A 16807-nucleotide genomic window follows, 5' to 3' on the forward strand; every position below is an offset into this window, starting at 1 on the left:
AGGCTTCTTGCAGAAGGCAGGACTTCCAGCTGAGACTCAAAAAAAGCCAAAGACATAGGAGGCTAAGGGTTCCACAGCCAATGAAAATGCACAGTCCAGAGATGGAATGTCTTGTACAAGGAATAGTAGGGAGACCAGTGTCACTGGATCAAAGAATACATGCAGGGGAGTATGATATAAAAAGACTGGAAAGGTAGGAAGGGGACAGGTTACAAGGTGTTTTAAAAGCCAGGTATCCTAGAGGAAATAGGGAGCCACTTGAGTTAATTGAATGAGGAATGACATGTTCAGACTTGTGCTTTAGGAAGATCAATTTTTTTAACTCATCATCAACTTATTTTACCTCGTCAAGAATATCTTCCCATTCCAGCATGGAATACTTTCTGATTCACCTTCCATTTACCCTTATTCAGCATGCCCCACCACACAGAGTTTACACATTTTCACACAAGCATTTTTTTTACACACTAAGTGCCATTCCAGTTCTCAGTTTGTTTGTTCTATTATTTTTTTAATTATTTAGCTATTTTTAATTTACAACATTCGGTTCCACAAGCTTTTGAGTTCCAAATTTTCTCCCTCTCTCTCCCCTCCCCAAGACTGCATGCAATCTGATATAGGCTCTACATATTCATTCTCATTAAACATATTTTCACATTAGTTATGCTGTAAAGAAGAATTATAAGCAATGGAATGAACCACGAGAAAGAAGAAACAAAACAAAAAAGAGACAGAGAAAATAGTATGCTTCAAATCTACATTCAGATTCCATTAATTCTTCCTCTGGATGCGGATAGTATTTTCCATCGTGAGTCTTTTAAGAGTTGTCTTAGAACCTTGCATTGCTGAGAAAAGCCAAGTCTATCAAAGTTAGTTATCACACAATGTGGCTGTAACTGAGTACAATGTTCTCCTGGTTCTGCTCCTCTCACTCAGCATCAGTTCATATAAGTCTCTGTAGGTTTTTCTGAAGTCTGCCTGCTCATTTCTTTTTTTTTTTTTAGAAAAAAGTTATTTTTAATTATGAAATACACTTTCTTAAAAAATTATAATTTTTTTTTAGTTTACAATAATCAGCTCCACAAAAGTTTTGGGGTTCCAAATTTTCTTTCCCTCCCTCTCCTCCCTCCTCCCCGCCAAGACAGCATGTAATCCATTGTAGGTTCCACATATACCTTCACACTGAACTTATTTATATAATAGTCCAGTTATAAAGAAGAATTATAACCAATGGAATGAACCATGAGAAAGAATGAAACCAAAAACGAAGGGAAAAAAAAAGAGCAAATAGTCTGCCTCAATCTACATTCAGACTCCATAATTCTTTCTCTGAATGTGCATAGCTTTTTCCATCATGAGTCTTTTGGAGCTATCTTTAAACTTTGCATTGATGAGAGGAGCCAAGTCTATCAAAGTTAGTCCTTACAGATACTGTATGTCTGTAATTGTGTACAATGTTCTCCTAGTTCTGCTCCCCTCACTCAGCATCAGTTCATATAAGTCTTTCCAGGTTATAATGAAGTCCGTCTGCTGTTCAGCCATTCCCCAATTGATGGACATCCCCTCAATTTCCAGTTCTTTGCCAGCACAAAAAGAGTTGCTATAAATATTTTTGTACATATGGGTCCTTTTCCCATTTGTGTGATCTCTTTGGGATATAGCCCTTGAAGTGGTATTGCAGGGTTCAAAGGGTATGCACATTTTTATAGCTCTTTGGGCATAGCCCTCCAAAATGGTTGGATCAGTTCACAGCTCCATCAACAATGCATTAGTGTTCCAATTTTCCCAAATCTTCTCCAGCATTTATCATTTTCCTGTTTTGTCATGTTAGCCAATCTAACAGGTGTGATATGGTACCTCAGAGTTGTTTTGATTTGCATTTCTCTAATTGATAGTGGCTTAGAGCACTTTTCATGACTATAGATAGCTTTAATTTCTTCCTCTGAAAACTGTCTGTTCATATCCTTTGACCATTTATCAATTGAGGAATGGCTTGTATTCTTGTAAATTTGACTCAGTTCTCTATATATTTTAGAAATGAGGCCTTTATCAGAGGCAATGCTTGTAAAAATTCTTTCCCAGTTTTCTGCTTCCCTCCTAATTTTGGTTGCACTGGCTTTGTCTGTACAAAAACTTTTCAATTTAATGTAATCAAAATGATCCATTTTGCATTTCATAATGTTCTCTATCTCTTGTATGGTCATGAATTCTTCCATTCTCCATAAATCTGACAGGTAATCTATTCCTTGCTCTTCCAGGTTGCTTATAATATCAGCCTTTATATCTAAATGGTGTATCCATTTTGACTTTATTTTAGTATAGGGTCTAAGATATTAGTCTATGCCCAGTTTCTGCCACACTGTTCTCCAGTTTTCCCAGAAGTTTTTGTCAAATAGCGAGTTCTTGTCCTATTAGCTAGAGTCTTTGGGTTTATCGAACAGTAGATTACTATAGTCATTGACTACTATGTCTTGTGTACCTAACCTATTCCACTGATCTACCACTCTATTTCTTAGTAAGTAGCAAGTAGTTTTGATGATTGCTGCTTTATAATAAAATTTAAGATCAGGTATGGTTAGGCCACCTTCCCTAGCATTTTTTTTCATTAATTCCCTTGATATTCTGGACCTTTTGTTCTTCCCAGATGAACTTTGTTATTATTTTTTCTAGCTCTATAAAATAGTTTTTCGGTAGTTTGGTTGGTATGGCACTAAGTAAATTAATTTAGCTAGAATTGTCATTTTTATTACATTAGTTAGACCTACCCATGAGCAACTGATGTTTTTCCAGTTATTTAGATCTGACTTTATCTGTGTGAAAAGTGTTTTGTAATTGTGTTCATATAGGGCCGGGGTTTGTTTTGGCAGGTAGACTCCCAAATATTTTATAATGTCTACAGTAACTTTAAATGGAATTTCTCTATCTCTTTCTGTTGGGCTTTGTTATTAATATATAGAAATACTGAGGATTTATGTTGGTTGGAAGATCAATTTGACGGCTGAGTGGAGGATGGAATAGAATGGGGAGAGATTCAAGGCAAGGAGACCAACCAGCAGGCTCTAGCAACAATCCAGGTGTGAAGTGATGGGGGTGGCAGTAGCATCAGCAGAGAGAAAGGAATAAGCAAGGGATGTTACAACGTTAGAATCAACAAGACTTGATGAGTGACTGCATATAAGGAATTGGGGGTGAGAGAGAGTGAGGAGTGGAAGATGACCCCTAAGTTGGAACTTGGGGGACTAGGAGGATGATGGTACCTTCAAGAGTAATACGGAAGTTAGGAAGAGGAAGAAAGTTTAGGGGAAAGATGAGTCCAGTTTTGGACATAAACTATATCAATATCATTTATCTTTACCATGGCTTATTGCATGACTAACAATGTAAGCCCATGATCAACAATATTAAGAGCCAACGATAAGCAGCAATGCATCTTGGTGATCTTTCAGTTCTTCAGGTGCTCCACCCTCTCAGGGCACACCTGAAAACTCCTTTTCCCAGGTGTACAGAGTTATTCTACAATCTTCCCTTTTCACTTCCTCCAAATGTCCTAATATGGAAACATCACAAACAGCCTCTTTGTGAGATACAATGTCCTGGTGAAATATCAAACTGGTATTTGGCAGCTGGCCTGACAAAAGGAAAAGAGTTGGAGGGTTTTATTGAGGGCATGTGAGGACTTGACCGAGAAATGGTGTTTGATACTAAAAGATCTAGAGTTGAGGATAAAGGCTAAGGGAAAGTGGGAAGAGGGCATAATAAGATAAAGTCTGTGAGGGAAAGGTTTAGTATTTTAAAAAAGAAGGCAGTCCTAATGCTGTCACCTCCAAGGAATTTGACACATTTCCCATAGGCAGAAAAATGAGAACCTGGGCAGTGCTATCAAATGAATTCTAGGACTAACAAACAGCTGCTAAAAACTGAGCACCTCTAATATTTTTAGGATAATCTCAAATTGTACAAAGTTAAATGAAGATTATAAGGTATGCAAATAGTCTATTTTGGTACTGTTGTCGTCCTCCTCCCCCTCCCCTAGGTTAGAGGGAAATTAGAAACACGTTTTAAAACTTCATCCTTTAACTCAAAAAAGTAGAAAAATTGATTTCCTGTAAACTTTGTCTCTGCATATCAGGAACTCTTTTCTCTGACTCAAATGGAATTTGAGAATTTTAATTAAGAGAAAATGGAATAAAAGATGTTAGAACTTGTTAAGACACAATTAGAAGTAAATACTCTTGACCCCTCAGCTGGAATCACAGAATCCTAGACGGCCATTAAAATGGCATCATCATTTTTGACACAGAGAAAGATTATCACCTGACATTGCCCTTGTAAAACAACTTTTTTTTTCTTTTAAAACCTACATACTATGATAGTTTTGGAAGTGTTTCTCCATTTTGTCAAAGGTTAGCTAAAAAAATCCTAAGCAAAAAAAGAGAAACAAATTATTTCATTATCACTGTTCCACAGAGTCTAACATGTTCTTCTCTATTATGCCTAAGAGGAAAATAAGTCCATATTGAAAACTGTTCTTAAATAGAAAATTATTTCTTCAGACACAAAGGTCATTAGTAGAAGAGCCAACCTACAATCAAAACCTGTCAATATTTTCTGAACACTCACATCACCCTGAATAGAAAGTCAGTCTTGAAGCCAAAAAGACCTGGGGTCAAGTCTTCTGTCTGACACATGTTGGCTGTGTGAGCCTGGACATGTTACTCAGCCCCCACAGTGCTCTAGACAACTCTCTAAGACTGAAAGTTGAAAAGAAGGTGCTAACCTGCATTGGCAAAAGGATCTTCCTCATCTGGGAATTCACTATACCAAAGGAACCAGGGGTATAGTCTCTCCATAACATCACTGTACTATTAAGAACCACTGAATAAATCAATTAACATACATTTATTAAGCATCTACTATGTGGCAGGCACTATGTAAGGCATTGGGAATAAAAAATAAAGAATAAAACAGTCCTTACTCTCAAGAAAGATACATTCTAATAGTGCAGACAAGAATCACAGATATAAGTAGGTATGAAATAAGTGTAAAGAGAATAAATAAAAATAAAATAAATACAAGGTAGTTTGAGAAGAAAGGAATTTGGAGTTAAGGCTTCATGTAGAAGGTGTTGCTTGAGCTACACCTTGAAGGAAGAGAAGGATTCCATGAGGAAGAGTTAAGAAGAGAGTGTATTCAGGAGCTAGCTACTGAAAAGGAATGGAGATTGGACATGGAAGGCCCTGTGTGACTGGGAATATACAAGGCTGGAAAGACAACTTAAGATCAGATGGTTAAGGGCTTTAAAAGCTAAATAAAGGAGTTTCTATTTTATCCTAGGGGCAAAAAAAAAAATTGATCCTCCAGACATCCCGGAGTTTATTGAGTAAGGGAGTGTGACACAGTAGGAACAGCAGAGGCAAAATCTCAGCCAGAGAGAATTCCAGTTATAATGTATAGCAATTAAAGTTTATACTGTAATCAGTAATTGATAGGAATTTATTTCATTGTTTTGACTCTTATAATAAGAACTAAGTAGCAAGACAGACAGGTATAAGGAGGGTTAATGCGGACAATAATAAAAACAAGCTAGTTCTGATCCTAAACAGATTGCCTGACTATAACACAACATTAATGAATATTTTCTTAATTTGGAATTTACTTTTGCAATATTTATGATGAAATGTTTACAACATTTACTTGATAAGCAAGTAAATAGTGTAAACAAGTCACGAATTTGAGCATTTTCTAAGTTGCCAAACATTTATATCTGATAAAAATGCAATGTAAGCAAAAGCCAACCTTCCACAAAACTGGTAGTTTGATAAGTTAATTGAAAATAATTATTCAATAATTAAATGAGGGTCTCTGCCAGGCAAATTTGGTTGGGAACACTGATTCTAAGAACTTGAAAGTTTAAAAAAAATCTATAATTCAAATTAGAATCACTAATTCAGACAGACATTCCCACCAAATAGTGAAGTTTTACTTACCCATGTTCAGCTCTTTTGTTGCGTGACCTTCAGCAAATCACTTAACCTTTCTACCAGATATGTCTGTTTTCTTATTGTAAAGTATGGATAATCTTTAACTCATAGGATTACTGTGAGAAAACATGTGTCTGCAAAAACTTTTCAAGAGACATGTCATTAGCTTTACTTTAAGAAATGTGAATCTATTTCTTCAGCCCTAAAACCAGGGTTTGAGGCTGCTTACCACCTATATGACCTTGGGCAAGTCACTTAATCCATCTGGTTACCTTCCTTCTCTAACCTAGTTAGCTTTCTCTAAAATAAGAGGGTTGAAAGAGATAACCCCTACAATCTCTCCTAGCTTAAAATCTATTGTTGTGTAAACAATGTCTCCATCACTCTGAAATTCTATAATTCTACTTTTTAGATGCTTTATGAAGCACTGAATATACCTTGAATTTTTGTAAAAATTAAAAATATGCATAGGGAAATACTCAGATGATGCCTAGTGTCCTTTTTTCAGATACTGGCAAGATTCTGTTTTAATACACTTAAAGGGACAAGAAAACTGTGTCAAAAATTCTTATTGCTACAATTTACAGAAGAGGCATTGTTATTTTTACATTGTCTTATATCATAATTTATTAATCATTACATTTATTTACATGAAAGAAAAGTTGACAGGCTCACAGATCTAGAGCTGGAAGGAACCTTAATCTCTTAATTTTACAGATGAAAAACTCCCACAAGCGGCAAGCATCACAATCACAGGCAGAATGTAAACCAAGGTCCTCTGACTCCACTACTCTTCCACTGTACCATATTGCCTATGATCTGCAACCAGGATCAAATTAGAGAAAGTTGTTTTGCAGTTTTTAAAACCATGCCCTTTTACTATAACTTTATTAAATATAAGAGTCTTGGTGCAAAATGCGCTATTTTCTCAAATTGTTGTGGTGGTAACTTTCTGATGTTTACATCTCCCTACATAGATTTATATCTCTCATCTATTTCTTTTTGAGGTTTTCACCCAACAGAATTTGCTAAATCCACATTGGCAACTCAATACTACTTTAGATTTTATTAGGACCTGACCTGGAAAGAGAGAGAGAAAAAGAGAGAGAGACAGAGAGACAGACAGACAAAAATCACAGAATTTTAGAGTTACAAGAGACCTCAGTGACTCAGTCCAGCCTATCCATAAAATGAATCCCTAATATAACATACAAAAATGGATCTCCAACTTCCTCTCCCTCTGTCCACAAGGCCCTTTGACTGAATCCAAACTTCACAGAACAAATCCCCTTAATAAAAGGATTTGCTTGGTAAAACTTGGACTCTTATCAAAAGGCCAAACCCAAGGACCTAGACCTGGAGGCCACAAGTTCCCCACCCTGACATGGAATATCATACCCTTACCTGCCCCTGCTCTGCCCAAAGGAATTTAAATTTTGATGGCTGAAACTTAGTAAAATATCATAAGGTTTACAGGCTAGATTTTTCTTAAAGACCATGCCTTAAACCCAATTCACCCTGGCTCTCATTGATTGGCCAACAATAGGTCCCAGTGGTCCTTGTTTGGGCCCTGATGGCTAGGAGTGAATGTAAATAGTAATTGTTGCTGCTTCGGCCAGAGACCCTTACTTAGGGTCTTCCCCTACCAGACTGATTTTTTTTTTTGATGAGGTAAAAGGGGCCATTCCTTGGCTCATTTTTTACCTAGCCTTAATCACTGAATGGGCATTGCCTCAGTCAAACTAAGACCTGGGAAAGACCTTAGCTTAAAATGGTCAAGGTCTCCCATTGCATCCAGGGCCATCTCCGGTTGTCCTGATCTTTATCTTGCCACTGGGCCCAGATGGCTCCAAAGGAGAGAGTGAGGCTGGTGACTTTGCACAGGCCTCCCTCACTTAAATCCAATTCATTTGCAAGTCATGGCATCACCCTCCTGATGTCATGGTCTTCTTTGGAAACCCACCACTTTCTGAGGCAGCCACTTCTACTTTTGGACAGTTGGCCCAGAAGATAGTTTTGGATCCTGATTCTATTATCATCTACTACATTAGCTTACCCCTCCCAGATTTGTATTATCTGCAAATTGGGTGAAAATGCCATCTGTGCCTTTGTCTAAGTCACTGATAAAATGGTTAAACAGCACAGGGCCAAGCACATATGCCTGAGGTAATCCATTAGAGACCTCTGGCTACATTAACACTGAACCATTCACAATGACTTTTTCTCACAGATGTGGCGGGATAAAATTCATGATTATCTCTCTGGAACACATCTCTTCCCCTCCCTCTCAAGAAAAAGGATGGATGGAGAGAGGTAGGATAGCACTTCACATTAAGCAATACTTTGGAAAACATCACATACAGGAGAGGTTGTGTGGTGCAGAGATTTGAATGCTGGCCTCAAAATAAGAAGACCATGGTTCAAGTCTTATTTCTGACTGGCTGTATGACATGTCACAAACTGCTAGAACCTAACCTATCTACTCCCCATGCAACTTGTAAGTTCATAGTTAGATACATGTCTTGACCATTAGAATGTAGGTTCCTTGAAGGTAAGAACTACTTTTGCTTTTTCTTCTTTTTCCCCCAACTTATAAAGTCTGCCACATAATAAGTGTTTAATAAATGTTTACTGACTTCACACCAAGTCTCAGAGTTCAGCAATTTGCCCACATAAATTAGTAGAGTTTCCTTAGCCAGAGTTCCACATACCAATGAAACCACAGATCTGGCTTAAAAAAAAAAGGCTCCTAGAGCTCGTCTTGTACAATCTACAGAATGCCATACACCTCTATACTGATGAATATCTGCTTTTTAATTTATTTTCACCACAACAGTTCAACTTTGTAGGGAGATCTGTAATCTTCCCAAATAGAATGTTCTCTAAAATACCTGTAAAACCCTTCACATTGCTTTGTGATGTGAACAAAAATAGTTTTTTATCTTCAATCGACATTACCTCAAGTTTAGTCTCTACATAAAGCCAACTAGAATCCCATTATATCTCCCATCAGCCCACATGTAGATCACCATACATACTATGTATAAACTCTAAAAAGTCACAAATATATTATTTTGAAAAATGTGATCAATTTTATTAAGAATACTGAATATAGGTTCTCCAATACAGGGAGGATACATAAATGCATTACCAAAAGAAGAGCTTCATCAAACACACTGATAACAATCAAAAATTTCTAAAAATTTATTTAGTATTTTTTTTTCATTCAACAGAATTCACTGAATCCATATCAGCTGACTATGATTAGCACAGACAATTTATTAGACCATAGAAAGAGCCTCACTTTATAAAAGTAGACATTACAATAGTATTCATTGAAATAGGATTCTACTTGCATTTTCTAAGGGACACATCTGTAGTATAAAATTACTACCATGGATTTATAAGTATGAAATAATAAATTTTCAAACTTTCAATATATTCAAATAATTCATCTACATTTAAATAGAAGTAACTGACATTACCTATCTGCAAGACCAGAACATTACCAAAACAGACACATTTTCTTGTAGAGAAAGAGGGACATTACAATGAAAGACCTGAATTTGTGGAGCTGTTCTACTCTAAAATAAAAAACTGGGCAAATGGAAATGGCCATTTAACTATTATAAGAAAAAAGGGTTTTTTCATAAGCAAATGTGAACAATAGAATAACACTCCCCACTGGATTTTATAAGGTAGAATGCCACAGAGAGGAGGTCCCCTAAATTTGAAATGAAGGCAGTTTATAGGTAAAGGTCATTACAAAGCAGAAGGGTATGGATTAAGTTACTTTCAGAACTTCCCTAATACGGATAATACTAAATGCAAGTCAAAGCACTTCAATGAAAGCAGCCCAAAACAAACTAGTCACTGTTTCTGAGCACCTAGTAAATTTCAAACATCTTTTGGGCTGAATCCATGATGTGATTCAGGAAGTCTGTCAAGGATCCCATCTCTTCATCTTGTTCCATGCCATTCAAGATGAGTCCTAATTCAAAACCTCCTATTAATTTTAAAGAGAATACTACTCTAAGAGACAGAAAGACCTTACAACTATTTAACCTTATGCTTCACAGGAGCTCCACACTGTCCTACAGTACCAGACTGCAGGAATTTTTCAAAGTCAGCACTGGTTACAGGAACATCTGATTCAACATGGAAAATCATACCATTGTTCAGGCTTTCCCAGTTCCCGTTTGTAGGAGTAACAAGACATTTCACATGACTATAGAAAAACAAATGAAAACCCTACAATGTACCAACAAATTTTCCTAAACACCACATAATGAAGGGAAAATAAAAAGGAAACCTCAGCCAATGCCCAGCGTATGCTCTGTTATTCCAGTAAGATTTGCAAACAGGGAAAAGAATCAGCAATTCTTTTCTCAACTCTTCCATACCAAGAAACCTGTTTCACAGAAGATACACAAGTAATACTCCCAAAGAAGATAATTTGTGTAAAATACTTGATAGACTTTCCCCTTCTATATAAATGCATTAATTTGATCCTACCAATTGTAAGTATAAGATTTTTTGGAGTTTGGTTTTACAGGATCCAGCCACAACAATCTCTTTTCCCCAGGTGTTAGATGTGAGTTCTTCGGTCCAAAACATTTCCACCACTACCCGTGTAGATGGTAAGGACCAGGTATCACCTGTTTAGATAGTAAAGGTCAGGCAGGGAGGTGGGGGCAGGAACGTGGGGGCAGGAACCTTTAGGGTTGGTGCACAAGCTAGGATGCTGTGTGTGCCTTGATCAGCCCCCATCAAGGCTTGGGGGGAATCTATGTTTGCCTCAACTGACCCCCAGTGAGGCTTGAGGGGATTTAGGGGAATGCTCAAGTTGTGCCCCTCTTGACTGACCCCATTAAGACATAGGGGGTGTTGCCCCCACCTTCTTGCTGGTCCCTGCAAGAAGAGTGATTAGGGAATGCTATAGGAGTTGGTGTTCAGCAGGTCTGGTGAGAACGTTAGATAGCATAAAGTCTGCATTGTTTAATTAAAGTAAGACTGTTAACCCCTTTGAAGTTGTCTCTTCTTTATAAAAGCAGATCAAAGAACCTGTGCTAGCAGGTTGTCCTGGGTGTGCTAGGGTGCTTGCTAATACACCAGTCAATTAACATACATTTATCCAACACCAGCTTTCCACTGTTTCTATGAGTATTCCACTTACAAAAGCGAACCAAATTTAATCCAGGGAGTTTTTACTAAAACTCCTTCTCTTCTACATACTGCATTACTGTTTTGTTAGGTAAAACAGGAGTGCGGCTATATAATGGAATAAAGAAATTCACCTTGGGAAGTTTTATTACCTATGTTAAATTAAGCCATAAACTCTTACGTAAGATATATTTTATTATATGGTAAGTACAAAAACCAAACATAAAATTTTAGCATTTTATTCTATGTTTTAGGAATATTTATCATTGGAAATGGAAAAATATGGCACCCTGGGGATGTCTCAGAGGCCAAAGAAACATTTTAAAGATCGATTTCTCAAGTCCCTAAAATAAAATAATTTGAATATAACTTCACTTTTTCCACATCATCATATGGTCTGGCTATGGTTTTATTACCCTTTTAGTACTGAAAAAGAGTAGAAAATAATCTAAATTCAACTCTACTCAGCTGCTCCTGGTCTAAGAATGAGGTTTTTGGTGTTCCCCACAGTATTTTGCACGTAGGATCAAGCTAAAAGACAATCAGCTAGTCCAACCCACTAATTTTTTTTTAAAAATTCTGGACTTCAACACCAAATAAAATGAGCATTTTCATATACAAAGTAGAACAGAAAATAAGGACTGCATGTGAAACTGCAAACCTCTATTACATTATACAGCTTGCTGTTTCATCTTAGCATATAATAAATGTAACATGTAACTTTCAAAGCTGTCCTGCTCCTGTTCTATTCTGTGGATATTTTTTTTTAATCCTTAGGAATGACTCTTTTAAAAGTTACCATCCTAGCCTCCCTCTGCCTGCCAACTCTACCCTACATTGAAAGGGGTTTGGGAGAGGAGAGGAAGAAGGAAAAACCCTTATAATAAATATGCACAATCAAGCTAAACAGATTCCCACATTGATCTGTCCAAAAATGTCTCTTTCTGCAACAAAAGCCCATTACCTCTTTTTCAGGAATTATAAGCCCTCAATTTTATACCTGAGGATATTGGGGTCCAGAGATAACTGAACTAACTTACCTAAGGTATAACTTTAACAAGTTGCAGTCAGGATTTGAACCCAGTGCTCAGGGCTCTAACCCTCATTCTACAGCATTATGCAAACTGGTACTCAAATGGTTGTTGATTGAATGAATAAAGAGGCAATTGAAGAACAGGATACATTCCTCAATATTTATGGGGCATAAGCATCTGTGTCAGAAATATCTAAAATCGACTTTCACAAAATAATGACAGGTATAATGTACCTTATTATTTTCATTATTATTTTTATCATCATTATTACAAAGTAGCTGGGTGGCAAAGACTTGGGAATCCAGTTGCCTTTGTTTGGTTGAATTCTAACAATGCTGATGGCTTTTTTGTTTGTTTGGATGCCTGTGCAGACTACATATGTTCTACGCTCTGCACTCTTAAGAGGACTGCTGGAAATATTGAGAGGTATAAGTATGAGAGTGTCAAAAAGCCACAATGTGTCAGTCAATATCTGAACCCTGACCTCCCTGACTCTCACGCCAAGTTCACTCTTGATCATTCCATACTGCTTCTCTCAGTTTTATGCTCTTGTGAATTTTATGATTATTTAAAAACTGAGACAAACTGATTTTATCCTTTGACTCAGCAAATCTCATTACTTAGATTTTATCCTAAAGATAAAAGAAAAAGTGAAAACGATCTAAGCAAAAAAAAAAAGTCAGAATTTATTTAAAATAGCAAAGTAATAATAATAAAAACCTGGGAACAACTTATACGTCTAACAATTGGAGAATGGCTCAATTAATTATGTTAATTTAATGCAATATTAAAGCACTGTAAAACAAATCAATAAGAATACAAAGAAATATGGAGACTTGTGAAGAATAATGCAACCTCAAGTTGCCATATACCCAATACTGTAGAATATATAATCATTATATATCATTCAGGGTTTGGGAATGAGGTAGTCTCATTATGAGTTCAAATCTGATTTCCCACACTTGCTAGCTGTGTGACCCTGGGCAAGTCACTTAACCCTGTCTGCCTCAGTTTCCTCATCTGTAAAATGAGCTGGAGAAGGAAATGGCAAACCATTCTAGTATCTTTGGCAAGAAAGCCCCAAATGGGGGTCACAAAGAGTTGGACACAACTGAAAACGACTGAACAACTAATATCATTCATGAAAGGCAGTGTGATATATGATGGCAAGAGGCAAACCTGGAACCAAAAGACCTGGATCTAAACCTAGCCTCTGCTACTTACTGTGTAATCTTTGAAAAGTCACTTAATCTCCATGACCTGTTTTCTCACCTGTAAATGAGAGTAATAATACTCACACTGGCTCAAAGGGTCATTATAAGGAAAGTATTCAGTCAACCTTATACCACTATAGAAATATGAGTGGTCGTCTTTTTTCTTTTTAAGCACTAAATCTACATCATACTGCATCTCATCTGGGTTGGAATGCCACTTACTAGCACTGTGATCATTGGCAATCCACTAAACCTCTCTGAACCTCAGGTTTTCCAACAGTACAAAAGCTGTGATGATCAAATTGCATTGAAAAGCATTTTCTAAACCTTAAAGCACTGGTGATAGTTATTAGCTTCACATTAACTAGAAAGTGTTACCTAAAACTACCCAGTTCAAAGCATCTGCTGCCATACTACAAAATGTCTACTGCAATGCAATATCCTTAAGGAACCACGGGGGTATCATACCGCATAAAGACCACCACAACTGCACTACTTTATTTCTTTACATTTTGTGAGTGCTAACAAAGCAGAAAACTGCCATATTTGAATAAGGGCCCAAACTCTTTAAATTTTCTCAAAAGTACTACAGGACAAACACATAGTGCTTACAATCTGCAGAGAAAATTTTCTGAGGAAACATCCAGTAATGTGTTGAGAAGGGAAACCGTAATGGAGGAAGGGCATCATTAAAAGAAAGTAGTTACAACACCTTGTAGAATTACAGACAGAGCCTGGAGGATCCTCTAGTCCAATCAGCTCATTCTTACAAACTAGGAAACCCAGGCCAGGAGAGGTTAAGTGACTTGCCCAAGGAAGTCAAAGAGACAGAATTTGAACCCAAGTCATCTTATTCTAAATGCAAAGCTCTTTCCTGAGTTCTAAGAATTTTTCCTACCTGGTGGCGAATTCTCATCCCAACCCTATCCTGGGTCTTTAATTCTTTTCCTTTCTCTGCTCCTCACTACCAGATCCATGTCAGAATCTTAGAGGTGGAAGAGATCTCAGAGATCACCCAATCCAACCACTCTCTCTAAAGAGGGGAGTAGATTAAATGACTTGTCACACAATGTATGCCTTTTGAAGCCTTTAAATGTTCAATCAAGTTCCAACTTCACTTAATCAGGAGCCCTAAGCAAAGGGGGTCTAGAAAGTAGGCCAGAAAGATGCCTTCTTATAGCTGGGATGGATTTTCCCAATTTTCTTTAGTAGCTATAGCTCAATATGCTTCCAGACAAGAATGATACAATAGAGTGAAATGCACAGGAGGCCTGGAGATCTTACAGGGGTGAGAAATAATATACTTGAAAGCATTCAAAGTATAAAACCCTCCAGAAAAGTGTAATACTAGGGCAACATTGTTAAAGACCAAAAGGATCCTCAACTCTATTTAAGAACTGAAGAAAAACTTGTTTACTTTTATTAGTAACTACATATTATATTACTTATATTTTCAAAAGAGTACAGATTCCTAATGGCAGCAAAGAGGGAAACCCTTCTCTAGATAGCCAACTTTTTCCATGACCTTGAAAAATTTCATTTCTTTTTTTCCAATTTTCCATTCCAGTAGGTGCATGAAGAAGTTATGATTTGGGTTAGCTTTTTTGAATCATACTTTATAAACACAAACACAGCCAGATTAGAAGAAAAAAAGAGACATATACAGAGAAGGAACACTGCATAACTCTCACCAAATTTACACATTTCACTTTTCACCCAAAAGTTTCTTCATTCACAGGTGAGATAGTCTTCTCACAAGTGTAGGCCCAGTTTCCTTAGGGCCTCCAGCCACCTAAGATGGATGAATTCTGAATGAATGGACCAGACTGAGGGACTACAAAAAAAAGGAGACCCAGCTTTTTGTAGACCATTGCATACACATAATTTGATCCAGCTTATGGGATGGTGATAGTGTCCACACTGCAAGAGGTACTACAAAAGGGGAGACTGAGCTTTTTGTAGACGATTGCATACACATAATTTGCTCCAACTTAAAGGATGGCGAAAGTGTCCAGGATGTGAAGTGAAACCATTTGGAAGGAATCTTTTTAAAAAGTTTCTCTCCAAAACTTGCAAAGTTTATAAACACCAGCAGAAAGAGAATGAGGGTGCTGGGTGGGGAAAAGATACTCTAGGAAAAGGCTATTTCGGAGCGTTTTCTGCTCTCGCTTCTGTGCTGATTCTCATTCCTGGAGAAGGTGCTGATAAGACAAGCCGCGTTATCGCTCAGTTGGTCCTGTCGAGGTCATTTAGGGGGCGGTGGGGTCAGACACAGCAGGAAGCCAATTTCACAGTCAAGGTCGTGAAATCTTTAGCAATTGGAAGGCAAAGTAAAGAAAGGGCTGAGAGGGGAGGAGAGTGCAGAAGAGGGGAGGGGAAGCCTCCTGCTCCGCCTCTTCGGAGCCGAGAGCTGCGTGTCCCCCTCCCAAGATCCCTCCCACTCCACTTTCCCCACCAGGTGGTGGAGGGAGGGTCAGAGGATGTTATGGTAGCTGAGAAAGCATGGGCTTGGAGGTGTGTGCGGGGTGTGATCTCGCGCACACACACTCACACACGCAGTCACGCACACACAGGGGCGGGCGGCCTTACCAAGTCTATGAACGTCAGGAATTTCCAACTGCCTCCGTAGGTCTTGTGCGCGGGCATCTCAATGGCCTTGTAGTTGCACAGAATGGAGCAGTAGGACAGCAGGATGGCCACTCTCAGCACCTGGCAGGGGATAAGCGCCATGTTCGCAACGGGCCTCGGCTGCTCAGCGAGCTCAGCACACCGCCCCGGGAGGAAGGGACAGAGGGTGGGAGGGCGTTGCTGGGGCCCGGCCCAGGAGGTGCCTGGCCTGGGGGGAAGGGTGCAGGTAGGTGGAGGGGGGAGGGCGGTCGTGCGGGGGCGGCCGGGGCTGCGGCTGCAGCAGTGGCGGGTGCGCTGCGGGTGCGCGCTAGGGGCCAGGGGGTGGGGGCGTTCCGCTCGCCCCACGGGGAGGGACCGTGTCGCGCGCGCGTGTGTATGTATACGGATTTGTGCGCGTGTGCGAATGCCTCATGCGCCCCGCGCGTGGGGCCTGAGCGAGCCCCAGAGGCGGCGGCGTCATCTCCTTCGTCATCGCCGTCATTATCATTTTCCCCGGTCTCTGAGCGACTCTGGAGCCTGGCGTTTGAGGAAGGGGGTGGCGATCACGTGTGCAGAGCGTGGGAAAACGCCTCCTGCTTCTCCTTGGTCAGCCTGGCCTCACAGCGTGGGAAGGAGCCCGCCCGCGAGCGTCCGTGTGCCCCGGCCCTGGACACGGGGAAGTGAGAAGGGAGGAGGCAGGGCTTGGGGCCAGATCTCATAAAGCCGGAGTTCATCTCCTGGAGATGATTTAAAGTTCGTTTAAATATGTTGCTAAATGCATTGTCTCCTCTAGCGTGTCTTTTATCTA

The 16807-nt window shown here is 38.9% G+C and overlaps 1 protein-coding gene across 2 annotated transcripts in view; it reads right to left on the reverse strand.

Annotated features, from left to right (window-relative positions):
* AIG1 (androgen induced 1) overlaps positions 1-16391 on the reverse strand; it is a 330569-nt gene extending 314178 nt beyond the window's left edge. The window contains exon 1 of one of the 2 annotated variants that reach the window (XM_036766736.1): positions 15982-16391. In XM_036766736.1, the coding sequence (XP_036622631.1) occupies positions 15982-16122 (141 nt within the window). In that variant the 5' untranslated portion in view covers positions 16123-16391. The remainder of the gene's footprint in view (positions 1-15981) is intronic. The other variant, XM_036766737.1, reaches the window with a different exon arrangement.
* Between the last annotated feature and the right edge of the window lie 416 nt (positions 16392-16807).

The sequence above is a fragment of the Trichosurus vulpecula genome, chromosome 7, assembly GCF_011100635.1.
Source record: "Trichosurus vulpecula isolate mTriVul1 chromosome 7, mTriVul1.pri, whole genome shotgun sequence".
Classification (NCBI taxonomy): Eukaryota; Metazoa; Chordata; class Mammalia; order Diprotodontia; family Phalangeridae; genus Trichosurus; species Trichosurus vulpecula.